This window comes from Arvicola amphibius, chromosome 9 (genome assembly GCF_903992535.2).
Source record: "Arvicola amphibius chromosome 9, mArvAmp1.2, whole genome shotgun sequence".
Lineage (NCBI taxonomy): Eukaryota > Metazoa > Chordata > Mammalia > Rodentia > Cricetidae > Arvicola > Arvicola amphibius.
In genome coordinates, this window is record NC_052055.2 from 79,466,833 (window position 1) to 79,494,643 (window position 27,811).

The window sequence follows — 27,811 nt, forward strand, 5'->3', positions numbered from 1 at the left end:
AGAGGATTAATTAGAATAGAATCAATAAACATATCACCGTATATTTTTTTATTGAAACCATTTTAGTGAGAAGATGGGGGGAAGAAGTGTAATGGAATAACCTTGCCAAGGAAGATAAAATTATAGTCTAAGAAGAGGAGGTACCTGACCCTGTATCCAAGGTAGCCAAAGAATCATTATTTTCATTACTACCCAGTTGAGCTATATTTATGAAAAGCTTCACTTAGATCTCATAGTCATAGATGAGCTTTGTTGAAAGCATATTTTAACTTCGTAGAAAGTAGAACTTCTCCTTCCAACAAGAACACCCCAAAGCAGTGAACATAATTAATCAAGGGTGACTTGAATGGTTTTGCCCTCCATCTGTTTGCATGCTGTGTTTAGTCTCCTCCTCTGTAGTTGGTCCTCTTATTCAGGGGCAGAGGCAACTGCCTGTGTGAGGTGCTGTCTGCAGTTTTTAACAGAAAGGAAACCACCAAGAGGAAGGACTTAGGAGATTCCAGGCTCTGGGGCTGACACTTGTCTGTTCTATTTATCTAAGTCACATCAATAACCTGATGACCACAAAGGCAGTGAAGGACTCTGGAGTTGGGTGGTACCAATTAATTAATTCATTTGAAATGAGGTCAAACATTAATTAGCAGCATTCTGAACCCAGAATTGCTCTTCTCTAAGGGAGAGCTTCATTATAAATTCATTTTCTGTTGTGTATAATTTGCTTCAGTAAAGACAGATTTGTTATTTTTAAGATGGTGTTGTTGTTATTGCCATTACAATAGTCTTTCTGTATTCATTATTACAATATTATAAATTCTGTTGTCTATGGAACACAAGGGAAAAGCTGAGGCAATAATACAATGGGAGTTTCAATGCATATAAATTTTTACAAGTGTCAACTATTTTCTTCAGGTTGTCACAGTGTCTACTTTTTAATGACTATTATTAGTATTATTTTAAATATTTATTTATTATGCATGCAATGTTCTGTCTACATGTATGCCTGCATGCCAGAAGAAGGAACTAAATATCATTATCGATGGTTGTGAACCACCATGTGCTTGTTGGGAATTAAACTCAGGACTTCTAGAAGAGCAGCCAGTGCTCTTAACCTCTGAGCCACCTCTCCAGCCCCTTTAATGGTTATTTTTAACTCTCTCTGTGTGTATCTATGTGTGCATATGTGAACTTTAAGTGCAGTGACTACCAGAGGCCAGAAAAGAATGTGGAGAATCCATTGGAACTGCAATTACAGGTATGGGGTCCCTGACATGGATGCTGGGAACTGAATGTGGCCCTCCACAAGAGCAGTGTGTGCTCACAATAGCTGCACCATCTCTCCAGTCCCACTGCAATAATGGTAATTACTAACGTTATCTCTTTCTATTTATTTCTCTGCTCTTCCTTTTGGTTGTATTTTGTAAAAAAGTACTTGGGGTCAGGAACATTTTATTCTTCCAAGCAAGAATAATGTTCAGCATCTTCTCTGTTATCCCTTTACGGGAGATGCAGTGAGTTATTGGGGAGCAAGAAACTAGCATGTCGGAGGCTTGGGAAATGAAGCGGTGGCATGGGTACGGTTTCAAAGTTGTTTTGTCAAGTGTTCGATGATTGTTGAGAAGTGAAGAGTTTCTCGGCGTCATTCTCTAAGTCATGAACCCAGGTGAGAGCTTTGCACACTTCCAAGTCTATAAGTGAACTCTCTTTAACAGCCTTAGTCACAAGTCTATTGAATAAATTTTAACATTCTTAGATACAACAGGATTGCATGAAGTTTGAGAGATTTGATTGCTAAGTGCTTTTGAATCGTGATAGCTGAGTTAAAGTTTCATTTTCTGATCTTGAGCAGAAGCTCAGCTTGAAATTTGTCTTTGTTTCCTGATCTACTAACACTGGGGAAATGCAGCTTTGGTGGTGTTATTATTGGATTGCCAAAGAGGTCATGTTATGTTTATTCAAGCATAGATTCATGATCTATAATTTCTCCTCTGGTTGTCAAAGTTCCATTATGGAGGCTGAAAGCAAGGAAGGTGAACCTCCCACAAGAAGTTCTGTAACCCATGCCAAGAAGAGTCTCTGCTCCAAGACTTGGGAGGTAAATTACTCTTCGGATAAATTGTAGCTAGAGAGTGGTGAGATGAAGCCCTTTAAATATCTCGAAGAAGAGTAAAACGTAACTTGTAATGGTGAGGAATTGTCTTGTTTAACTGTTTCCCAAGTTAGTAGTGATGGCGGAGGATGGTGTGGTCTGCGTGGGATATGGGAAAAGGCCTAATGGTGAGAGTCGGCCAACTTGACACTCAGTTGACAGGTGTCGTGTGCAAGGATGGTGCTTGGTCTAAAGACTAAAGACTAAGGTTCTCTGGTTAGAGGTGTCTCTGAAACAGAACTCTTCGGGTAGCTCAAACTCTCTGGAGATCATCCCTTAGGAATATCTAGCATTCTTTGCTCGAACTCTTATCATTCTGAAGTAAAAGAGGGCTCTGAATGCACTGGCTCACTTGCCCCAAGGGAGAACTCGAGGCTGTGTCTTGTATTGTATCCAGCACCTGCCATGGATGAATGCAAGTGAGTTATGGTCTGGGTCAGGGAATCCTTTTCTTTGCTTCTTTTTTATAGTAATAATGCAGAAATAGCTAATAGTGTCATATCACTCTAAAGAAAGCTTGAGAACGAATTCAGTACTGTATCTATATTTTATAGTTGATCCCATTATAGACCCTCACTAGAAGCTATCTCAGGGCAGCAGGATACCTTCTTTTCTCTTTACTGAAGCAAATGGCGATGATGGGGAAAACCAAGAAAACTCAAGCAAAAAGCAAACCCGTATGCCTTTATGGTCTTCCTTTTTCAGGCATCTCACATTTCCTGTCGGTTCTGTCTGTTCCTACTTATACTTCAGTGTGGCATCTTCCTGCCCCCAGCCTTTTAGGCTTTACTTGCAAATCTAGACCATTCCTGGTACTTAATCCATAGATGAAAATGTTCTCTCTTGACTTCTATTTCCTCTGAGTCTTTCTAGAGGAGCAGCTGCCAGTCATCTGGGGAATTCATGGCAGGGCTACCTTCCCCTGAAGATGAGGTCTCTTCTGTGGAACTGATAACCCAAGTCAACTTTACTGCTCTCTGGGCTGGAAATATCCCACACAGGCAGTCCTTATCTCTTGTCTCTAGTTTACCTTTTGCCGAATATAAAAAAGAAAAGAAAAGACAAATATCTGATCACAAGGCAAGCACCCTATATAGGAAAGTTTATTTTAGACTGCTGCGCATGCCCGCAACATTCTCAACCATTATTTTTTTCTCCTGTTAGGTCTTTCAATAACTGCATTTGAATAGTTTGGAAGGACTTTTGTTTGGGACAGTGGCAGGCAGGAACAGTCAAAGTCTGTGGTTATTATGCCCCTGAACGTTCCAGGCCTTCTAGATTGTTCAGAAGCACTGAGTGGGTTAGGTAAAGATACTTCTATTCCCAAGGCGGGGGTAAAAAAAAAAAATCAATAAAACCCAGTAAACTTTGCAGGCAATCTTGTGAAAGGTCACTTTTAATCGAGGCCGTATTTGTTGATCGATTTTACCCATGAGGCACATTTAAAACATCTGCGAGGCATCTGATTTATAAACAACATGGAGCGAAAGAGAAATCACAAACCTGCTGGACGCCTCCCCTTGTTCTTTCCTTCAGGTGCGCGCAGACAGAAGAGAAATGACGATAAACCAGTGAATACATTTACAGCATTTGATAATGGCCCCGAACGGGAGACAGGGGAAATCAGGTACCTTAAGTCACCTTTCTTAAGTACAGTCCATAGAAGCAATGCTATTTATAAGAACTGCACACAGCTTTCAAACATATGTTCTTTGTGGCAGATCTGAGACAGCACAACATTACTTGGCAAGGCCAGTACTGCCCACACACAGCAGAATACCACACACTGTTTGGTTAAGAAGCAGTGGTTCTGGTCAAAGCTTTGGCAAAGGCTCTCAGAGAGTTGCTGATTCCAGTGTCCTGGGCAGACTTTTGGCATCTAGACCTGCAGGCATTGATCGATGACTATTCTCTTGTCTATCAGTCACTTACTGAGACAGATTATATGAAGAATTGAATTCCTTGGAGTAAAAAAGGTACATCGAAAATCTGAGTCTTTACATCCCACTGTTGGGTGGCACTGGAAATCACTCATTTGGGCAGGGTTGGGCATTGGGAGCATGGTGGAGGGCTCATTTGCAATGAATTGTGGACCTTGGGCTCACTTTCTCCTGGGTCCCAGTGTTAAATGGGAAGGCATTATATCGAGACTGACTGACCTGTGGCTTCTCAGAACACCTCATGGCAACCCTGCAGCTTGGTAATTGCCCACAGCTTCTTAAAGTATCTGACTCACTCCTTGAGATACCTCATTTAGCTGGGCTTCAACCTTTGCAGAACCTTCGCTCATTTTGAGAGGAGAAAGCAGAAAAAAAATACTTGCCTCCTCTCACTAAACCAGAGCTGTGAAATAGAACTGGCTCAAATCTCATGTATATTGTACATAAAAGGAAAACCGTGGCCTGGAACAAGAAAGAAACGGCTCCATGCTAAGCATGGAAGGTGTGACGAGGGTTCAGGGTGTCAATTCCCTGCATCTTCCAGTCTCCAAGAGTCTTTCTGAGACCGAGCTTTTGTTCTACCCCTTGAGATGGGCTCGGGGAGTGAAAGCAGCAAGCACATCTCAGAATGCTGGGGAACCAGAGCGCCAGCCTGGTGTGATTTAATGACAACGACGGCACTGGTGGTGGTGACAATGAGGTTGACAATGGTTATTTCTTCAACACTGCAGACCCCATGAGCCTTGACTTGCCTTCCTATTTACAGTTCTCCTCTGAACTTACTTACATTTTACAATATTTACATTTACTGTCTACTCTCAGCATTCTTTGACTGTCTAGCTCCTGAACCAAAAGACTTGAACTGATTTCGCATTCTCTGGCTGCTTCCTGCTTTGTCTCAGAAACTCAGCCTTGCGCATAGTAAGCATTCACTGAGCACTGGCAGAATGGATGCACAGATGAGTGGATGTTCTTTCTCTTCCAGAGAGAGCCATGGCAATCTGAATGCTATGGAGAAATAGACTACGTAAATTAAAAGAAGTTTTAGTCTTTTTTTAAAAAATTATTTCAACCTGCATTCAGTAAGCTCGTCAGTTTTAAGTAAAGCTATTGTCTAGCTCATTGAAAATTCTTCTCACAAACAGAAACTTGACTGAAGCGGGTTTGCTTTGAGCAAAGGTTCTGAACTTGGCTTTAGGCGTCTGAGGACATATTAAAATTGTAGGCGGCGTTTGGGTTTTTTCTTCTTTGTGTGTTGGGTGTTGCTCTTGGGAAAAGGCCACCATTTCCATCACATTTCACGGATCAAACAAAGAGCAACAGCAACAACAGCAATGGTTATGAGCCACAAGAGCCATGAGGTATCTCTGGAGTGATTTGTATCAGGACCCCAGGTTCCCTGATGGTACCAATGACCACTGTGTCCTGATGAGTCACTGGTTTTCAGTGAGCGGGGCTGAGACATGAGGTTGCAAGGAGAGGTGAATGAAGGCAAGGCTGATGGGCTCAAGGGGACAGGAGGAGGCACTTGTTTGACTCAACCCTCCTTCGCCTCCACCCCCAGGTAAAACAGGGAAAATGAGAGGAAAGTGGTATATGAGCAACGTATTAGGTGAGGCACTTAGAGAATTTGACTCATCATTAATTTTTCCAGATCTCAGAATAACTTTCAATCCAAAACTGCTGTTAAGAGGGAAGTCAGATAATCGAATATGGACCACCGTCTTCCGTCCCTTGAGTTGCTCTATCAGCTTTCTAACTAGTCTTCCTCTTTTACATTTATCCGGAAATTTCCTAAAGATGAGAACTATGATGCACATATATATTACTTTCCAAGCAATCTCCCTGTAAAATTAGGTGATGTGTCAGGTGGTCCTTGTTTCTCAAGAACTATGGTTTTACGAGGAGACATTAGAAAACTACCGTATCTCTATACAATTTATAGTCTTTCAGACTTCAGTCATGGCCTATGGTTGGTAAAAAATGATGTCAATTCCACGTAGTTATATGGTTGAGTTGCTGTTAAATAGGGCTAGGTATCTTTAAGAGCAACAAAGAGAATAAAAGAAGGCCCAAACCAGGACTTTCCTGCACGTATATGGTATTGTTTAACAAACTAGAAAAGACACAACTCCAGCACCACCTATCCCCCTGATACCTACTTGGTAGGGCTGCAGGTGTGTAGGGCCTTCAGATGCGGCTTCCAGGTTGCAATGGAAACAGACTTCTCATCAGCTGCATAGCTACGCCAAACACACTGCGCGTGGCAAAGAGGGGCACAAAAGAGAGCAGAAAATACAGCGAAATGAAAAGGGGTTTGTTTAATTAGGCTTGTCTACACTATATAACCATTCCTGGGATAGAGAACGGAAAGCATTGGGATGCAGTCCTTACAACCAAAGCGTGAATTAAAAGCCCTGTTTGGTAGATGAGACAGTGGGTGTCAGGTACAGAGGTTCAACCAAGGTGGGGAAGGTCGAGAAAGTGTCTTCAGTTGATGGTCTCTTGGTCACAACCTCCCCTGGGAACTTTTCTGACTGCTTTACCGCAGTGGCTGGAAGGACTTCTGCTCTGTCTGTTTGAGAAATCACCTGTACTTACTTTTCCATGCAGAGTTTGGTAAATTCATTCTTTTGCTGTAAGCGTGCAAAGAACGCTAAGCACATGGCCAAGCCTTTGCTCCAATTTCTTTATAGAAAACCTTGTATTATGATTCATTACTTAGAGAGTTCTGTTTCATGAGGCAAGCTCATCTCAATGGGTCACATCCCTACTGTATAACAGCTATCAGTCATTATTTTCAAGCACAGGGAAGAAAAAAGTAACCTCATTATATTGTTTTCTAAGAATATCATTGAATTGGACAAAAAAATTGCTATGACTGCTTTGAAAAACCGTCTGGCAGTATTATTGAAGTTGAATGTATGGATATATTATGATATAGACATTCTTCCCCAGGTAAACACAATAGGTATGCTTAAATACGTTCACCAAAAGGTAGGCACTACATCTTGGCTTTTAAACTAAAGCTGGAAAGGTGCACACATCTACCTATCAACAGCAGTGTAAATAGCTGTCTTGTCACATGGTCACATACTGCAATGTGTCTACATAGCTACGGTTCACTGTAACTACGCTTGACACTACGGATGGGCCTCCTGTGACTAATGTCGCGAACTATAAACAAGACTCAACAGAGCACTTTCCACAAAGTGAGGGAAAGTTTCTATGCTGTCAGAAGCTAGCGTAGCAGTACCCCTTGTGGGATAGGGATGGAGAAAGGTATCTGAAAAGTCATATTTTGTTTGTCTGAGTGCTAGTTACACAAGACTGCTCAGTTCCCCTAGGAAATGGACTCTTTTTCTGCCTGTACATTATACTTCAGTGAAATATTCAGGAACTGACATGAAAAAATTAGAAAGACATATAGTAAGTAGAAGCTGAAGGATTTTATGTTTTCAAAGGCTATTTATTTATTTATTTTACATTTTTCAAGAAAGATTCTTTGCCTGAATGCTTGCCCACATGGCTTGTGTTTATTTAACCGATAAATGTGTGAAAATCTGTGCCAAGCATCCTGATGTCTTATAGATAATAAGATAATTAGCATCTTATTGTCTTGAAATTTTAGTGTGTGGGGTTGTTTACATAAAATCTTTAGGGGGATCTAGACTAACCAATAAGACACAGAGATATTGTTATTACTATCAGTTTTGATTGTTGGAGACAGTCCCAATGTTGTAGCACAAGCTGGTCCTGAAGGTGAGGGGATGCTCTAGCCTCATCCTCCGAAATGCTGAGATTACAGGCTAGACTTACCGACATCATTTCTGCTGGAGTGAGGCCCAGGGATCCTCAACTGGTGGGGACATCTAGACGGTTATTTTAATTAAACAGTGTCCATATAGTCATGATGCATTTATGAGATCCAGAACCTGAAAGTAAAACTTTCGTACAACTAGACACATAGGCCAGGATCGTGGATCATTCAACACCAGTGGGAAAAAAAAATCCATGACAACAATACATTAAAAAAATGGGGCTGGATATTACCTGTTAAGTGTCATAAACCATTGGGGGGGGGGGACAAAAAGATCCTGAGAAACTAAGGGCTTGTTTTATAATCTGACCTAATTTCTTCATCTTTTTCTATTGAATTGAGCTCAAGAGCTGAGCTTTTAGGCCCATCTTCTATTGTAAAAAATTCATGTAAGGGGGACACATAGAAAGGTCACATGACATCTCTTCTAGAAATGAGTTAATGGTCAACATGGAAGTGGGGAGTGTCAGTGTTACTATTCTTGCATTTGTTTTGTGATGTCTTTGATTTGGGGGCAACGTAGCATAATGATAGCATTTTCCCTTTTCCTTTCCTTTCCTTTTCTTTTCTTTCCTTTCCTTTCCTTTCCTTTCCTTTCCTTTCCTTTCCTTTCCTTTCCTTTCCTTTCCTTTCCTTCCCTTCCCTTCCCTTCCCTTCCCTTCCCTTCCTTTCCTTTCTTCCTCCCACACCCTTCTACACGCCCCTCCTTGCTCTCTTTCAAATCTATGGCACCTCCTTTTATTAACTGTTGTTACATTTATATACATGCATGTGTATACATGTATTTCCCGACTGCAACCTGCTCAGTCTATGTTGCGTGTATGTGCACTTTGCACATCATCTTACATTCCTAGTACCCATCTCTTGTCCCTGAGCTCTGCTAATTGATGCTGGCAGTTAAAATTCAAGTCCCCGTTCATATGCCCCAGTACCTGATGTTCCCGTATTTAAAGTCCAAATCACATAGTATAAAATAAAAGAGTTCCCTCCAGGGATCCCTGTGGATCTAAATTAACCAATTTACATGGCATATGTAACTGCAAAGTTAACCAAAAGCAAATTAAAGTCATACTTGCTATTTATTGGGCGATTCTGATAGCGTAGGCAGGCAAACAAATCAGAAGTTTAGTCGTGAGTTGAAAGTACAAAGCCCACGGAGTTCTCTATGTGGGGAGTGTTCGGTTTGTATTGTTTGGATTAGTACAAGGATGACTGGTTTGACTCTTTCTAAAACTAGCCCAGAATATTTTGGATGACCACCCAAAGACAGGCTAACACTGAACTTCCATTTTCAAGGAGCATGTTTTAGAAGACCAGTCCCAAAAGACTTAGTGTGTCAACCAGCAATCATTTCTCTTTTCCCACGCTTAAATCCTTCTATAATTTCTATTTTAGTAATGAATATACTCAATAATGCCCTGCATTATGACAGCTTCACGCATGCCTATCAGGTGCTTGGCTCATGTTCAGGCTCCTGTCACACTCCTTTGTTGCTCTTGCCCATCCCATGACTGCCCTCTTCTTCTCAATAGTCTCTTGTTTACTTTTATGATATACATATATTTATTGATTTGTTTATTTAAATATGGACTATGCTTGCAGTATGGCTTGTTGTTCTTAACTGGATGATTTCTTGTCCCACCCTTTTTTTTCCTGCAAATGACATAATTTTATTCTTCATAGTTGAACAAAAATCTACATATGTGAGTGTGAGTGTGTGTGTGTGTGTGTGTGCATATATCACATTTTCCTTATTCATTCTTCTGTTGATGGGGACTAGATTGGTTCTGTCTCTTCTATTGTGAATAGCACTACAACAAACATGGACGTGCAATCATCTCTGTGGTGTGATGACTTAGGTTCCTTATGAAATTTATCCATGGGTGGGTCAATGAATAATATGGTCATTCTCCTTTTTTTCTTTTAAGAATCCTTACTTTGAAGGGTTATGCTCCTATTTCAATTTTAGGTGGTATTAACCAGTTTTTGCCTATGGAAGACAATAAAATAGCCTACTCACATTTCATCTTTGCTTTCTCTCATCCTGCCAACATTTTTATATCTCAATTTTTGGTTATTAGTGCTTGCGTTCTCACAACCATGCCAGCATTGTTCCCAGTTTTCCAGCATAAAAATGTCAGTGTAATTCAATTTTGTGTGTGTATATGTTGGGCCAGGAATATCTAGTCTGACTATCCACTAAGTGCTGTGACTACTTTTTCTTTCATAATCATTCATGCATATGTAACAATGTATGCATATATTGCTTTACTTGCAGTTACTATTGTCTTATTTTCGTTTTGTGATTTGCTTTTATTAATCATTACAAAGTTATGGCATTTCTGATCCTTCCTGAAGAAGCAGCAAATGCACCACAGACTCCATCCGTTCTATTTTCACTTGTACGCTCCGGGCTCACCATGCTTGCTTGAGGAAATGCCTCCATCAGATTGCATATAGTCAAATCTGTAGGGCATTTCCTTGGTTACTAATTGCTATGGAAGGGGCCAGCCTATGGTAGTTGGTGCCACCCCTGGGCAAATAAGTAGTCCTGGGAGGCATAAGAAAGCAAGCTGAGGCAAACATTATGAGGACCTCAGGGGATCCTGAGGAAATGGGTAGGGAGGATTTTAAGAGCCAGAGGGGTCAAGGACACCACAAGAAAACTCAGAAGCTCACAGAGACTGAACTGACAACCAGGGAGCCCACATGGGACAAACTGAGGGCCCCTGCACGTATGTTACAGTTGTGTGCCTTGGTCTTCTTATGGGCCTCCTAACACTGGGGGCAAGGGCTGTCTCTGACTCTTTTGCTGGCTTTTGGGACCCTTTTCCTCATGCTGGATTGCCTGTCCAGCCTTAACAGAAGGGGAGATGCCTGGTCTTACTGCAACTTGATATGCATTATTTGGTTGATATCCATGGGAGGCCTGGCCTTAAAAGAAAGGAGTGAAGAGGGTGGGGGTGGGGGGACGGGAGTTGGGAGGAGAGGAAGGACGGGAAACTGCAGTTAGGTTAAAAATACAGAGAGAGAGAGAGAGAGAGAGAGAGAGAGAGAGAGAGAGAGAGAGAGAGAGAGAGAGATGAGAGAGGAGAGAGAGAGGGTGAGAAGATAGAGACACAGAGAGAGACAACAGAGAGACAGAGAGGAAGGAAGGGAAGAAGGAAGGAAGAAAAAGAAAAAAGAAAGAATGAAAGAAAAAAGAAAAAAGAAAGAAGGTTGAGTAAGCCACGGCAAGAGAGCCAGTAGTTGGCACTCCTTCATGGCCTCTGCCTCAGTTCCTGACTCCAGGTTTCTGCCCTGACTTCCCTAGATGGTGGACCGTGACAGGGACATGTGAGCCTTTCCTCCCCAAGGTTTTTTTTTTTTTTTTTTTTTTTGTCAAAGTGCCCTATCACAGCGACAGGAAGCAAACTCAGACAGCAAGTAAATCAATTTTGGGGCTCTTGGAATGATTCTAGAATGGTTTGGCTTGGTGGAGAATGCTAGGTTGCAAGTACTCTTTCTTCTTAATAGGCTTATTTCCGTGCGTTCTAAGTGTTGGGTTTCTGCGGGGTGGGTAACCGATGTCATGTGGATTCTTCACCCTTTGGATATGCTCAGCTCTGAAAGCATTTAAGATGCCCGATTTTACAAGCATTCTGATGTCTCTCCATGATAATCTTGGTATGAAGGTTTTGGTTCTTAAAGCAGGCATTTGGTGGAGTCTTACCACGGCTACTCCTGCTCTCCAGTTCTAGAAAATCACAGCGTACTATTTCCCTGGTAAAACCCTCTCCTTTGTTTCCCTGGACTCTGTGTACTTTGAGGTACCTGTGTTTGTTGGATCTTGAACCTCAATGAAAGGTCCTTCGATTTTCTTTCTTTCTTGTCTTTTCATTGCACTTTCTGAGATACTGTCACAAACCTGTTTTTCCTTCTGTTTTTTTTTTTTTTTTTTTTTTTTTTTGCTTTCATGTTTTAATATCTATGATCTGTTCTCTGTGATTGAAGCATGGAAAGGGGCATGTCAACTTGTATAACTGGGCTTTAGCAGAGCGTTTGGCAGCCTCCCTTTAGGATGGCTGCATGAAGACCAAGCTATTTTACCAAGCAAAGCAAAAGCTTCAATGTGCAGCCTGTTTTCTTCGGGAACAGTTGGCTTCTCTCTGGCAGGATAATCTTGCAGCCTTCCTCTCGCTGTCCTGTCAGGGCTGAGCTTACGAAAGTTCACTGAATTGTTGTTTTGTTTTTACTCCACACAGAACAGGTTCATTATCTCCAGAAAAAGCCTCTATTATAGGCCTCTGATGAATCTCTTGGAGCCTGCCCAGAAACTCGGTAATGCCTGTGGAGGGCACAAGGTTGACTTTTGAGCCCTACCCCTAATCTGCCCCAAGGCTCCGGGAACATTGAAGAAGTGGGGGCAGAAAGGGGGTATGCGCCAGAAGATGGGGAGGAGGGCTGTGAAATGCTGTCCTCTGAATGTGACATGATGATGGCAAATAACTCACAGCAGCTGTGATTACACACAGATCAATCCTCTTAAAAATTCCAGCAGGGATTGGGCAGGAGGTCCTATCACTTCTCTTTGGGTGGATGGCGGTCATCCCAGTGAAAGACCCAGGTGCGAATGTGGACATCACTAATTGGACTTAATGGGTTGTGTGTGTGTGTGTGTGTGTGTGTGAGAGAGAGAGAGAGAGAGAGAGAGAGAGAGAGAGAGAGAGAGAGAGAGAGAGAGAGAGAGAGAGAGAGAGAGAGAGAGGAGGTGGGAATGGATGTGTTGGTGGGGAGCAGGTTGAGTAAGAAGGGAGTGGGGGTGGATCTGATCAAGAACATTGTATATATGTATGAGATTTTCCAAAATTAAAATAAAGTTAAGGAGTGTTGGATTCGGACTCAGACAGCAAGGATTTAGTCCTAGCAATGAAGAGGCTTATCTTTATGATCATGTGATATAATGTGTTGGAAGCACTCTGCAAACTGTAAAAGACTCTGTGAGTCTTAGGCATTATTAATAAAAGTTGTGACATTTGGGCAGGTATTCAGAATGTTACCAAGAGCTGATTTCGTTTCCCAGACTGCTCCACTTGAAAAGTTAATTTAAATGAGTCATGCAAAGATATTGACACAGCTAAGTTTGCTGTGAGCTTCTGGGCTTTTCAACTTTTTTTTTCCCTCTAAATCCTTGAGATTCTGGTTAATGTAGTTCTTTCACCAACCAAATGACAAAGCAATTTGAGCATCTCACTCGCCGTGGTGGCAAGAGCCTGGTTCAGCCTCAACACAAATGAAATTGCCTTTGATCTCGATGCTATATACATACAGTGTACCTGCAGGTTTATGGGGTAAAGAATGAAAGGATCAGCAAGCAAAGCTTGTTTTTCAACCTACTTGATCCTTAAAAAATTCATGGCTAAATTAAAAAATAGATTTCTACAATGTCTAGTGAGAGCCTAACTCCCTGGATTCTGTTCAGACTACGTGAAGGAGACACAATGGGCAAATGAATACCATGCTATTCCTACGCAGCACTAATAAATACATTCCATTGGAATGAGGGGGCAGCTACTTCCCACCTCATCAAATTCAATCTTGTTTTTGAGTTTTCGAGACAGGGTTTCTCTGTGTAACAGCTCTGACTGTCCTAGAACTTACTCTGTAGATCAGACTGGATTCAAACTCACAGAAGTCCACCTGCCTCTGCCTCCCGAGTGCTGAGAATTACAGGTGTGTGCCACCACTGCCCAGCCCTCAAATTCAACTTTTGATTCCTGATACTAAGCATAGATTTTAAGGTATTCTTAAACATTTTAAGTCGCGAAGTTTGTGCTTCTTCCTGTCAGAAACAATTCGGAGTTTTAAGCAAAATTTATAACTCCCCTCTGCTATTAATTTAATTTTACAAGTTCACTTGCTAATCACAATATATGTTACACGATCAAGTTGTACACAACGGAGTTCAATTCCTCTGAGCTAAACTGTTCAGTTGACATCTCTACCTGTTATTGGTTGTCTCACTTTGGAGACAGACAAATTCCACTTCTCTAATGATTTGCTGCATGAAAACCAATTTGTTTTGAAGTTCGGTTGGGAACTGTTCCTCACGATTCAGTAGTTGACAAGGACACAGAAGCCAAGGAAAGGCCCTGCCATGCTTCTTAGAGGTAGGTTCAATGTGCCATGGCAGCTCACAGCTCCTTAAAGGGACCGAACATTTGATAAGTGTCTAGAAATCAATTTTTAATCTTGACTTCGCTTAGCTTTGATAGCAACGCGGAGCTGGTGGCTACTGTATTGGCAGCACAACTCCGTGTTGTCACAGCTGATGTACACAGGAGAGCTGGCAAAGGTTTGCTTCTCGGCAGAACAGCCCAGGTTCTAGGAGCTTTAATATCGGGGTGAGGGTTTATTGGTGCTATATATAAGCAGGGCTTGTTGCTCAGTGGGATTCTGGGAGCCCTTTGAACAAATGGTGCGCTCCCAGGTGGGAGAGCTGTTCTTGAGTGAAGGAAGAGGGAGGTAAAGATAGTAAAGAGAGAACAAATCTGAAGAAATCTGAGAGCAGGCACCTCGGTGAAGACTGCAGATGGACAGTGGTGAGCTTTTGTGTGGCTGTACTGTGCACTTCTGTCATTATGGGATCGCTGCTTGGTTCCAGACTTCTCAATACTGGCGATTCAACTAAGGACTCATACATGCCAGGGAAACCCTCATCATTAAACTACGTTCCTAGCTCCTGGCTATGGTGCTTATGCTATTATTAACTTAAGGACCTTTTCATCAAGAAAGTAATTTTACTGTTTTTATTTGTCATCTTCTAAAAAGAGTTTTATTAATTTATTTCTATGTGTATGGGTGCTATGCCTGAATGTATGTCTGTGTATCATGCGGGTGCCTGGTGCTTGCAGAAGCCGGTGGAGGGTGTCAAGTTACTGAGATTGTAGTTACAGACCGACCTGAGTAATCACGGAGGTGCTGGGACTCGAACCAGGGTTTTCTGGGAGAGCAACCAGTGCTCTTCCCTGCTGAGCCATCTCTCTGGCCTTTATTGTCAGTGGTTTGCCTTGCAATTCACGCCCAATGGCCCACTTCTCATAAGCGGTTGTAAAATAGCACTCTGTTTAAATCCAATTTAGTCATCAGCTACAGATTTCCTTTAGGATAGACCTAAGCTACACACTCAACACCCTCTTCAGAGCTCCATTTCTGTTGGAAGTAAGGCATGCCACAGACCTAGGGAAAGGCTAATTGGACGGTTAAAAAGTAGTTCAGCCACTCAAAGCTGAGATCTAAATTAAAGCAATGCACTCGCTACATCTGCATGCAAACAATTCTCTGAGTCCCTCATATTTGCATCCCAGCATCTCCAGATCAAAGTCTGGGGCCTCAGCTGCTTCTAAGGAGGGGAGATAACTTGGGATTTCAGGACTACTGTGTTCATCGTGAAATGTTCACTTCAGATCCTTGATCTAGGGAAAATATATTTTAGAAATATTTAGAAATATTTTAGAAAGTGAAATATTTTAGAAAAATGTTAACACAAATCCTGGGTTGCTGGAAAGAAAATGAAATGCTAACACAAACTCGATGTATTATGAACTAGCTTCACACAATATGTTTATTATCTAATATATATATATATATATATATATATATATATCCTCTAATATCTAATGCACTTCAGGCCATGTCCCTACAAGACATGAAAAGTAATTCCATGCCGGGCAGTGGTGGCACACGCCTTTAATCCCAGCACTCGGGAGGCAGAGGCAGGCGGATCTGAGTTCGAGGCCAGCCTGGTCTACAAGAGCTAGTTCCAGGACAGGCTCTAGAAACTACAGGGAAACCCTGTCTCGAAACAACCAAAAAAAAAAAAAAAAAAAAAAAAAAAAGAAAAGTAATTCCACAGACACTAAACCTCAACATTCTAAACCTTGTATTGTTTTCACAACAGAAGGAAACAACGGGTTAGAGCAAGTCATGGGAATTCCAGGAATGGTGCTGCATTCTGCTCCATCACTTAATGACCAATTATGTTTCACACAGTGATTCATAAAGTGTATTAGGGTCCTTCCAGGAGTGGCAGGGCTGGTAACCTCTGCACAGTGTTGGTGGTAATGGTTAATTAATCTGAAAAACATACTTTGTTGTTGTTGTTTGGGAGAGGGACAACACCTGTTCAAACTCTGGCTTGTTCATTAAAGTTTGACTTTATTTTTTTATTTTTGTTTTGTTTATTTTTTAGCACAGAACAGTAAGTAACTCTAAGAAGCAATGAAGCATGGTAACTAGAAAATGACCGAGCAAGCACTTCTGGAGACAGATGTTGCCATCTCCCCATCACGCTGACATTTACCTGAATGAGGTTGGCAGCTGGGTTTCTTCTTTTCTCAAAATGTTTCTGGCGGTGCTGTTCCTGTACTTTTAATGCAAAACCTGAGCCAAGAATGCCCTGGAACAAAATACAAAATAATACCATTTTAAAGATCTCTAAAACGAATCTACAAAAAGACAAACATTATGTAATGTGTTGCCCATTAACATGTTACTTATAAAAAAACCACTATATGTCTTTGTTCTAACACTTCCAGGGAGTAGCAAGCTGTTGGGTAATATTGCCTGAAGATTATGAGTCTTGTTCTGTAGTAAATCAACTGAACATTATCATTAATTGATTTCTGGTACCATAAGAAGCATCATAATTAGGAAGAGAAATGATCACTAAATTCAAGCGATATTAAGTGATAGAATTTAGAGGTGTGAACTCTGCTTTGGATTGGACTGGGGTTTAAATTTGGGAGATTTAAAGTCTTGCTGCTATAGACATGTGGCTACTTTTAGCACTGATAAGACCCTGGGATGGTACATTCATCATACACAAAAATTGGGAAAGATAGAGGTGAGGTTCAGACCGATCCCAGCTGAGGACCTTAAAGATGGGTTTGCAGTTTTGGAGTTGTAGGTTTTGCTCATCTGTATGACAACAACAACAACAACAACAACAAACAAATAAACAACCTCCAGCCAACCAACCAACCAACCAACCAAACAAACAAACAAACAAAGCATGACTCCGTGAAAAACCTATTCCTGTTTCCTCAGTTTTAATATGGTGCTTTCAGCATGTCTTACTTTTCTCTCTTCTTTCTTTTCTTTTTTGGTTTGCTTCACCTATTTGAAATTTGTGGTTGGTGAGATTAACATACCTTCCTCAGTTTTTGGTTTGTTTTGTGTTCTTTTAAAGATTTATTGTATTTTTAAATTGTGTGTATGTGCATGTGTGTGTGCAGGTAAGAGGATTTCAGAAGACAGAGTCAGATCTCAGGGAATTGAAGATGAGAGTGGTTGCAAGTTCCTTGGTATGGGTACTGGGGAACTGAATCCAGGTCTTCTACGAGAATAGTGCATGTTCTCAACTGCTGAGCCATTTCTCAACCCAGGTGTTTTGTTGTTGTTGCTAATTTAATTTCTTTTCACTCACTATTACTTTTTAAAAAATATTTTTAGGTTTTTTGAGACAGGGTTCCTCTGTATAGTCCTGGCTGTCCTGGAATTAGCTCTGTAGACTAGGCTGGCCTTGAACTCACAGAGATCCTTTGTCTCCCAGGGACTCAGATTAAAGGCGTGCACCACCACCACCACCTGGCTTCATTCTTATTATCCTGAACTGCAAAAATTCTGGTTCTTTGATGTTTGCTTCTCTTTTCAGTTTGTGTAGGTCCGACATTTGTGAAATCAAGATGCCTTTTGTCTCAACATTTTGTTCACATTCAGAGCTTGCTAAATTCAGTCTTTGTCTACGTTCTTGACTTCATTAGCACGACACTGCAAGCTCCGCTGCTTTCAAGTCTGTCCATTTTGCTTGCTAGCTATAAATTATTAGCCTTTTATTAAGCTTTCAGGAGTCTCACCCTTAAGTTAGAGATGGGTATCTTCTAAGAGCTAAGTCAATGTCTTCTGCAGGTAAGAAATGCCCAATGTGCACCCTTTGTCAGGTAAAAGATGGTACCTCCTGGACAAGGTTTCTGTTTATCTCTAGAAGGCATTAAGTCTTGGCCATAAGACAACTCTGCTGAGATATCTCGGGGCTTTAGGTAGCCTTTCATCTTATCTTGAGATTCCACAATTCTAAGCCCATTGGTGACAATAACCAGAGAGTAAGCAATGCAATCGTGTTTAAAATACAGAATTGTAGAATAATACCATTTGCTACTAGTATGCAGTGCCCTCCTCTATTATTAATTAAGATAAATGACTGTGCCCTGAAACAAGCAATTGAGTCATGGGTTCTGTTTTCTATCTCAGCCTGCAGTGTATTTCTTATGCTGTTTCATGTCTCCATCTCATACAGGCTGTGATTACACAAGCTAAGCTTTATAAAACCCTGCTTTGGATGGTCTGGCTTATAGATTTAAATAATATTGTCTCCACTTGGTATCACAAATGCTCTCCTCTTCCGAATCCTTTATTTTTTTTTATTTTTTTGGTTAAATGAGGCTATTTGGGAAAGACTGACTGATCGATTCTTCCTCTAACTTCATTTCCCATTAAGCATAAACACACAGGAGAGAATAAAAATATCTTTAGGGTATGTATTCTACCTGTAAAGTGAATATTTGTGTATCACTTGCTCTGAACATAATTCAGGTTTTTATAGACAGTGGGTTAACAGCAATAGCTATTATTTTTGAGCACAGTGTATGAGAGTTTTACATCCCTTTTGAAAATGGACGCAGGTCCTACACAGTACAATTTAATATCTACAAAGCAAGATAAAATGTACGGAAAATCACTTGGCATTTCTTAGAACTGGTGACTGTTTACTACATGTCTATTGTGCCAGGCTGCATGTTCCAGCAGTTATTAACCAACTCTGCTCGCTGTCTCGTTATCTCTACATCTGCCTCTAGTCACATGCAGTTCAGTGTCTCTAAGCCGGTCAGTCATGATTTGTACACACAGGGGTAACATGGCTTCATCTTTCAATATGCACACAACTCTTCAAATACTGGCAACAATAGGTGAAAAATCCTTTTTTATAAAATTCATTTATTCTTTGTCTTTTTCACATAATGTATCTTTATCTCATTCATTCCCCATGCCTTCATGGATGCAAATCTTACAAAAGTGATTTTCACTAATTTTTTAAACTAACAAGAATTAAAATTTTAGGTCTTAATGTCTGATTCTAGGCTAATAAATGCTACATAAATACCAAGTGGGAAAATACCTTGACAAAAATTTAAAATGTTTACCTCTTTTTATCATTCAACTCTAAGGATCAGAGTTTGTACCCTCAACATGGCAACCAAACTATCCTGACTTTTGGTGTTTGTTTATATTTTGCTATCTTTTTTGTTTATATTTGTTCATATTTGTAATATATTAATACTTATCTATTGATCTATCTATCTATCTATCTATCTATCTATCTATCTATCTATCTATCTATCTATCTCTATCTATCATCTATCATCTTTTTTGGTTTTTCAAGACAGGGTTTCTCCTTAGCTTTGGAGCCTGTCCTGGAACTAGCTCTTCTAGAACAGGCTGGTCTAGAACTCACAGAGATCCACCTGCCTCTGTTTCCCGAGTGCTGGGATTAAAGTCGTGTGCTACCACTGCCTGGCTAAAATATATTTTAGTATTTGTAATATATTAACAAATATTGCAAATATTTTTGCTAATATTTTTAATGATTGAAGATAGTAGCAAACGTGTTAGTGGAATAATTAACATTTCAAGTCAAGCAGATCTCATTATTGTATTAGAGTTAAACCAGCTGGATATGTAAAAGAATTCACTCTCCATAAAGGCTAATTTCTTCATAATAAAGCCACTTATAGCTAGGGTATCCAGCGGGAGGAGGGAGTAAGATCTGCCTATAAGGTTGCTATGAAGAAGTCAGGTTGGCCTACAGCAGCACAGTAGCCTAGGGATGGAGGGAGTTAGAGAAGGGTGGGCTACAGTGGAGCTTGGGATAATGACTTGTTGACCCTGTAAGGTGTGCCAGAGACGTTCTGTTGTCAAGGTAACACAGGAAACCATGATCACTGAGTTTCCTAGCTGCAGGACCTTCAAAGAGGAAAGGCTTACAATCCTCTTCAACCTTCTTGTGGTAGTTTGAGTAAGAATGCCCCAATAGGTTCTTATATTTGAGTGTGTAGTCATCAGGGAAAGGCACTATTGGAGGATTAGAAGGTGTGGCCTTTGTTGGAAGAAGTGTGTCATTGGGGGTGGGCTGTGAGGTTGAAAATGCCAATGCTGGGCCCAGACTCTCTTTCTTTCTGCTTGGGGATCAGAATGTAGCTCTCTGTTGTTGTTCCAATGCCACACTTGCTGCCATGCTCCCTGCCACAGTGACAATGGACTCACCCACTGAAACTATAAGCAAGTCCCCGAATAAATGCTTTCTTTTATAAGAGTTGCCTTGGGCATAGTGTCTCTTCACAGCAACAGGACAAAATGGTGACTGAGACAGAAGTTGGTACCAGGACAGCAAGTATCACTGTTACAGACCTGATGGTGTTGCTCTGGGGAAGACTGGGAAAGGACTGTGGAACTCTGGCCTGGAAAACCCATTGAGCGTTGAGAGCCCAATAAGCTGATCTATAGGAGCTTGGAAGATAAGACTGTTGGGAACAATGTAGATGATGGAGGCCTGGCTCCTAAAGTCTCAGAGGAGGCAAAGATTCTACTGGACAGTCTGCAGGGCCTGGTTATCTGCAGCTGAGGACTCAGCTGTGATTAACAAGCGGACCACAGCTACTGAAGTGAAGCCTTTGCTTTGCTGGGACAATGGATGCTGAGCAGCTGGGAGTGAAGGATCGGCTGTGATTAAGAAGAGACCAGCATCCTTGAGGTGAAGTCTCCTGGGGAGTGTTTCCTCAGAGTCAGCCACAGAAGCTGTGTTCCAGAGGCAGCCAAGGTTCCATCTCATCCTGACAGCCAAACTTGGTAGTGTAAGTTACCTAGTTGGTCTTGGTTTTGAAGGCATGGAACGGTCATGGGGTCATGGAGAACAGCTGGGGGTTGGCACTGTATGAAAAGGATGGAATCCCCAGAGAGAGCCCAGGAGAGGCTTCTGGTGAAAGTGCAGCCCAGTTGTACCAAGGGACTCCTTGGGATGACCACCAACAATAGCAGCAGCCGTGGAGTGGAGCCAGCTGGAGCCTAGCAGACAAGCTGTGTGTGCTCCAGAGGACAGAGCTGGAGAAACCACCCAAGCTCTTTGGAGAAACCTGGAAGATCGTGAGTGGAACCCAGACATTGGCTATTAAATTATTTACACGTTTGCAATTTGGTTTTGCTTTGTTCAGATTATGACTATCCCCTGGCTCTTCACTCTGGAAGTAAGAAAGTGCTTTGCTTATTTTTTATTTTATAGGCATCTACAGCTAAGATCTTTGGCTTTTAAAACAGATTTTGGATTTTAAAAAGAGACTGAAGTTTCAAAGTGTTTGAATTTGTAAGACTGTAGCACTTTTAAGTTTGAAGATATTTTATATTGTGATATCAATATTAATGTGTAATCTTGGGGATGAATAAGAAAGGAAAGGTTTGGCTTAATGTGGAGTTGTTTATGTGTCAAGTTGACAAGGGGTCAATTGTGCTGAAGAACTTTATGTTAATTTAATACAGGCTAAAGTCCTCTGTGAGGAGGGAAACTCTCTTAATTATACTTCCAGAAGATGGGGTTCTAGAGAAGCCTGTAGGGCATTTTCATAATTATTAGTGATTGATGGGGATTTCCCAGTCCATTATGGGTCGTGCTATCCCTGGGCTGTTTTGGCTTCTATAAGAAAGCAAAGAGCAAGCTCTGCCTTAGGGAACCAAGCAGTAAGCAGCCTCCCTCCACAGCCTCTTCATGAGCTCTTGCCTCCAGGTTCTTGCCCTGCTTGAGTTTCTGCCCTCACTGCTTTTGATGATCAACAGTTATGTATTCTGTGAGTGAGCAAAATAAACCCTTTCTTTCCCAAGGTGCTTTTGGTCATGGTTTGGTCAGCAATAGTAACCCTAACAAGGACACTTTCCTGGCAAAATGCTCTCAAAATTTCAATCAGGCTGCACTGTTAGCAGAAATAGAGGACAAAATGACAACTCAGGACCATGGTCAAATGTTTCACAGTAGAGGCTGTGTTTCTTGGCATTGTTAGGAAATGTTCTGTTTAGTGCAAACACAGTTTACAGACTTCTCACATAGATTAACTTAATTTGCATATAAAAACGGCAACGTTTTATTGGAAACATTCCCGTGAATGACCGTTTAGCCTCTGATCTGTAACCTTATATAACAACATAGTTTGACCTCCCTGGAATGGTTCAGAGTTTCATTATAGGAGCCTAGTGTTTCACTGAGAAGGGTTCAGAGGGGGCCTGATTCTGACTCTAACTGATCCCCAAGTCTTCACATACTTTGAACACTCATCTCTGCTTGCTTCTTGTGGATTTGCATTTCCTGCCCTTGCAACACCGGTTCCCATGCAGTATGTTATGTTGACCTCTATTTAATAGTCCATTTATCTCCGTGAAATAAAAACAGCAGGTATTTTATGCCATTACTTTTGGGGAATAAATCTAAGATTGCATTTCACTGTTTCCAAAGGTATTTTGCTGCAGGGAATCCAATGATCGATTCTCTGTTCTTTTCTGGATTGTTGAGCCAGCTATGGGAACTGACTTTGGGCTGGGGGTGGGAACCCTGTAGACCAGGCTAGCACCAGTTCTAAGACAGGCTACCCAGAGAAACAAGATGTGAATGTGGGACATTCTGCTCCCGATCTGTCTTATATTATCATTTTGCATCAGGAAACATTTGTTGTTGCTGTTTTTCTAGACAGGTTTTTCTCTGGGTAGCCCTGGTTGTCCAGGAACTCTCTGTAGACCAGACTGGCCTTGAACTCAGAGATTTGCCTGCCCCTGAGATTAAAGGCCTGCACACCACACACTTCTACAGTTTTGCAAATGAAGGGAAGTGTTTTTGTTTTCTGCATACTAATCACTTGATTTACATTATCACATTGTTCTGCCCAGTACTTATCTGAACTTAATTCTTCCTCTATTATTTCAAGGAGGAAACATACTAGGAAAAAAATCACTGAGCTAAATTGTGTCTCCTCAAGTTCATGTGTTGCAAGTACTTTAGAATGTGACTTATTTGAAGGTAGTGAGGGTCCTCACCAGAGGTCATCTGGGGTTAGGATGACATCATTAAGATGGTCCTAAGCATGCAAATGATATCCTTATCAGATAATTTAGATATAAATATTGTAAAGACCCTCTCTACCACAAGGACTGAGGTTTGAAACAGTATTCTCTCTCTCCAGGCTCTCAGAAGGGCCTCACCCTGCTAATATGTGGATGTGGATCTGGATCTAGACCTGCATATCTGGCCTTCAAGAACCCCCAAGAAAAATTTCTACTGTTGAGGACCTACAGTCTGTGGTATCCTGCCATGGTACTCCTAGCTCACTGCATCGCTCAAACTGAGGTGCGTTCTACAAGTCTGGGCACAGACTGGGCAGTCTCTTTGCCATGGCTTTGGGTGGTCTGGGCCTGAACCATCTGGCTAGTCAGGAGTGATCCTTGAGTGTGAGAAGAACAAGTGTGCCCTCTGAGGTCACTTGCAGTCAAAGAAGAAGCACTGAGAGCTAAAGACTGGGGTACCAAAAAACCCCCGTCTGTCTCCCATGTGCTCAGCTTTCTCTGGCGTGTAACCTCAGGTTTCAGTTTGACAGAGGTTGCACATGGCATGGCCAGCAGCTTGGAGCCGGGATGAGACTGTTTTCCTTAGGTGCACCTGCTGAGGCTGGACTCTCACTCTTTACTGTTGGCTTCCTGATGCCCAGCTTAGATGGAGTGGACAAAAATGATGTCCGGAGGGAAGAGGTAAACTGTAATGTCATGTCCAACTGCCTTTAAAGAAGCAAGAGACTAAAGTTACTAGAGAGGCCAGCTTCGTCCATTGAAGAAAAACTAGTCAGAAGCTTAGAGGGAGATAAATGTGTTTTTCATTCTGACGAAATGCAGAAACTGCTCATTAAGAAAAAAAATCAATGGCTGTGGCACAGGAATAAATCATCTGACACATTTACAAGACTTAAGGTCAGATGCTTTTCATTCAAGTGTTCGGGAAGAGGAATGAACTCCTGTGCACATCTGTCTTTCCATTTGTGTACATTATGAAGCAAATTGCAGTAATTAATTTAAATGAAGCTATCTTTAAATCTTTCTAAACATTCCATATGTATTAGTGGCATGTTGACTGAAAGAATCTGGATTATTGTTAATACAGACTTAGCCGGTATGAAGACTCTGGTCCATATTCTGTCCACCATATACCCGGATGCATTTAGAAAAGTCAACTTTTTATTAAAAGAATCCTATGGGTTAATGAGGACCCATAGGAACACAGACATGTGGAGGGTTGACTCCAGGAAGCCTTGAGGGCCCAATTGAAGCTGCTTTCTTGTTGCAAGGATACTCACAGCAGGAAGTGCAAAGAAAGAAATGCCAAGGAGTGCGAAGCCTGCAGAGAGCAATCTTCCCAGCCAAGTTAGGGGCGTTTTGTCTCCGTAGCCAATGGTTGTCAGTGTGATCTAGAAACAAAGCCAACAGAACAGCCAGTTTAAGTACTTGAGAAGGAAGTTAGGACCCAGGACTAGGAGGCAAGACACTATTTCCACTAAACCATGACTCGAGAAGTCTTGTTGGCCCATCTATTACCGTGCTTTGATTTTTTTCATGAGACATAATAGAACCTCTCTTTGCTCAAGGGAAGGACTATTTGGTCCTCTCTTCTAATAGTCTTCCGGATTGTCTATGTGCACTCAAAGGAAGTTAATTTGGTTAAGATCACCATCACTAACCTAGAAGAGATAACCCTGTGAATTTACAAGCTAGTAGCCCGAACAATGACTTATTCTAATTAAGACTGTTCGTCACTGGCCTTTTCTTAAAGCCTCGTATACTCAAGATATGTTTTATGATTTGCAGGGAAACAACAATGAAAGGTACATAGTTTTTGTCCTGAGATAGTTATAACATGGAAGAGGCAAGGCCTATACAAACAACTCAAACAAGACATACAGAGCTGTTTAAAAATTCTAATGGGGTCAAGTAACCCGCTGAAGGGTTTGAAGGGGTCTGACCGGTACCAGCATGCAAGATGGCTTACCTGGGGTTTGCTGCCATATTGAAGGCTTTGAAGAGTGTACCCATCCTTCTGGCTAAAAGGCAGAAGTGATAAAGGGATCTCCAGTGGGCTTTGGAAAGCAGAAGCTGTTCAGCTGGACTGATGTTACAGTGGGTTTGAAAAGGAGCAGTGGTTTCTTAACAACAGTTCACTAAAGCTAAAAATTTTCCGTGTATATGTCCCTAAGCTTTTGGTGAAATTTTTCTTTGGCGGCTATTGCAAATGAAATTGTCTTAGCTTCTTAGCCTCTCTCTGTCTCTCTCTGTCTCTCTCTTTCTTCCTCTCCTCCTTCCTTTCTCTCTCTCTGCTTTTCTTTTTCTTCCTTCTTGTTCTCAGTCTTCTCTTTCTATATCTTTCTTCCCCTCTTCTTCCCTCTCTCTTTCTTTCCCCTCCCTCACTTTGTTTCCTTTCCCTCCCTCCCTCCCTCCCTCCCTCCCTCCCTCCCTCCCTCCCTCCCTCCCTCCCTCCCTCCCTCCCTCCCTTTCATTCTTCTGAGACAGGGTCTTTTTTTTTTTTTTAGTTTGTAGGTAGAGCATGTACTTTTTAAAAAAATTGTTCTTATTGAGCTATATATTTTTGTCTACTCTCCTCCCCTTCTACCCTCCCCCATGATCCCCATGCTCCCAATTTACTCAGGAGATCATGTCTTTTTCTACTTCCCATATAGATTAGATCAATTTATATCTCTCTAGGGTATTCTTTGGTTGTCTAAGTTCTCTGGGATTGTGAATTATAGGTTTTTTTTTTTTGCTTTATGTCTACAAGCAACTTATGAGTGAGTACATATGATATTTGTTTTTCTGGGTCTGGATTACCTCACTCAATATGATGTTCTCAAGATCCATCCATTTGCCCGCCAATTTCAAGATGTCATTATTTTTTCTGCTGTGTAGTACTCCATTGTGTAAATATACCACATTATTCTTATCCATTCTTCAGTCAAGGGGTATCTAGTTAGTTTTTAGGTTCTGGCTATGGCAAATAATGCTCCTACAAACATAGTTGAGCACATGTTCTTGTGGTATGATTGAGCATCCTTTGGGTATGTAACCAAAAGTATATTGCTGGTCTTGAGGTGTGAGGTAGGTTATTTCCTAATTTTCTGAAAAATAGCCATACTGATATCCAGTTTGCACTCCTACCAGCAATGCAGGAATGTTCTCTTCACCCCACATCCTCTCCAGCATAAGCTGTCATCAGTGTTTATGATCTTCACCCCACATCCTCTCCAGCATAAGCTGTCATCAGTGTTTATGATCTTGGCCATTCTGACAGGTGTAAGATACAATCTCAGAGTTGTTCTGATTTGCATTTCTCTTATGGTTAAGGATGTTGAGCATTTCCCTAAGTTTCTTTGAGCCATGTTAGATTCTACTGTTGAGAGTTGTCTGTTTAGGTCTGTACCCCATTTTTTTATTGGATTATTTATTCTTTTGGTGATCAATTCCTTGCATTCTTTGTATATCAGCCCTCTGTCTGATGTGGGATTGATGAAGATCTTTTCCCATTCTGTAGGCTGTCGTTTTGTCTTGTTGACCGTGTCCTTTGTTTTACAGAAGCTTTTCAGTTTCAGGAGGTCCCAATTATTATTTATTTCAGTGTCTGTACTACTGGAGTTATATTTAGGAATCAGTTTCCTGTGCCAATGCATTCAAGTGTACTTCTCATCTTCTCTTCTATGAGGTTCATTGTGGTTGGTGTTATGCTGAGGTCTTTGATCCATTTAGACTTGAGTTTTGTGCATGGTGATAGAAATGGATCTATTTTCATTTATTCCACATGTTGATATTTGGTCATGCTAGCACCATTTGTTAAATATTTGTTAAATATCTTTTTTCTATTTGATATTTTTTGCTTCTTTGTCAAAAGTCAGGTGTTTGTAGGTGTATGAATTGATATACGGATCTATGATTTGATTCCATTGGTCCTCCTGTCTGTTTTTATGGCAGTATCAGGCTGTTTTCAGCACTGTAGCTCTGTAGTAGAGTTTGAAGTCAGGGATTGTGTCACCCCAGAAGTTCCTTTATAGTACAGGACTGTTTTGGCTATATTTTTGATTTTCCATATGAAGTTGAGTACTGTTCTTTTGAGGTCTGTGAAGAATTTTGCTGGGATTTTGGATTTGTAGATTGCTTTTGCTAAGATTGCCGTTTTTTACTATGTTAATTCTACCTATCCAGGAGCATGGAGATCTCTCCATTCTGCGGTGTCTTCTTCAATTTCTTTCTTTAAAGATTTGTGGAATGTATATATATATATATATATATATATATATATATATTAGAGTACTACTCAGTGCTAAAAAACAATGACATCTTGAACTTTGCATGCAAATGGATGGAAATAAAAAACACTATTCTGAGTGAGGTAACCCAGACCCAAAAAGATGAATTTGGTATGTACTCACTCATCAGTGGATTCTAGACATAAAGGTCAGTGAGCCTATAATTCCTGATCCTAGAGAAGCTAAATAAGAAGGTGAACCCAAAGAAAAACATATAGTTATCCTCCTGGATTTTGGAAGTAGACTAGATTGCCAGGCAAAAATTGGGATCTTGGGGGTGGGGGTGGGGTGGCGGTAAGGGGTGATGGGGAGATGTGGAGAGAAGAGTGAGGAGGGGAGGATGGAGAGACCCTGGAGGAATGGGATGGTTGGGATGGAGGAAGGGTGGATAGGGGTACAGGGAAGAAGATATCTTAATTAAGGGAGCCATTTTAGGGTTAGC

General features: G+C 41.2%; 1 protein-coding gene across 5 annotated transcripts in view; it reads right to left on the minus strand.

The window, feature by feature from the left end:
• The window catches only part of Kcnq5 (potassium voltage-gated channel subfamily Q member 5), a 519,651-nt gene that overhangs the window by 63,896 nt on the left and 427,944 nt on the right, over positions 1 to 27,811 (minus strand). For 3 of the 5 annotated variants that reach the window (XM_038342683.1, XM_038342682.1, XM_038342679.1), the window contains exons 6-9: positions 24,379 to 24,489; positions 16,248 to 16,343; positions 6,249 to 6,343; positions 3,650 to 3,676 (exon numbers count right to left, since the gene is read on the minus strand). In XM_038342683.1, the coding sequence (XP_038198611.1) occupies positions 3,650 to 3,676; positions 6,249 to 6,343; positions 16,248 to 16,343; positions 24,379 to 24,489 (329 nt within the window). The remainder of the gene's footprint in view (positions 1 to 3,649; positions 3,677 to 6,248; positions 6,344 to 16,247; positions 16,344 to 24,378; positions 24,490 to 27,811) is intronic. The other 2 variants (XM_038342681.1, XM_038342680.1) reach the window with 1 other exon arrangement.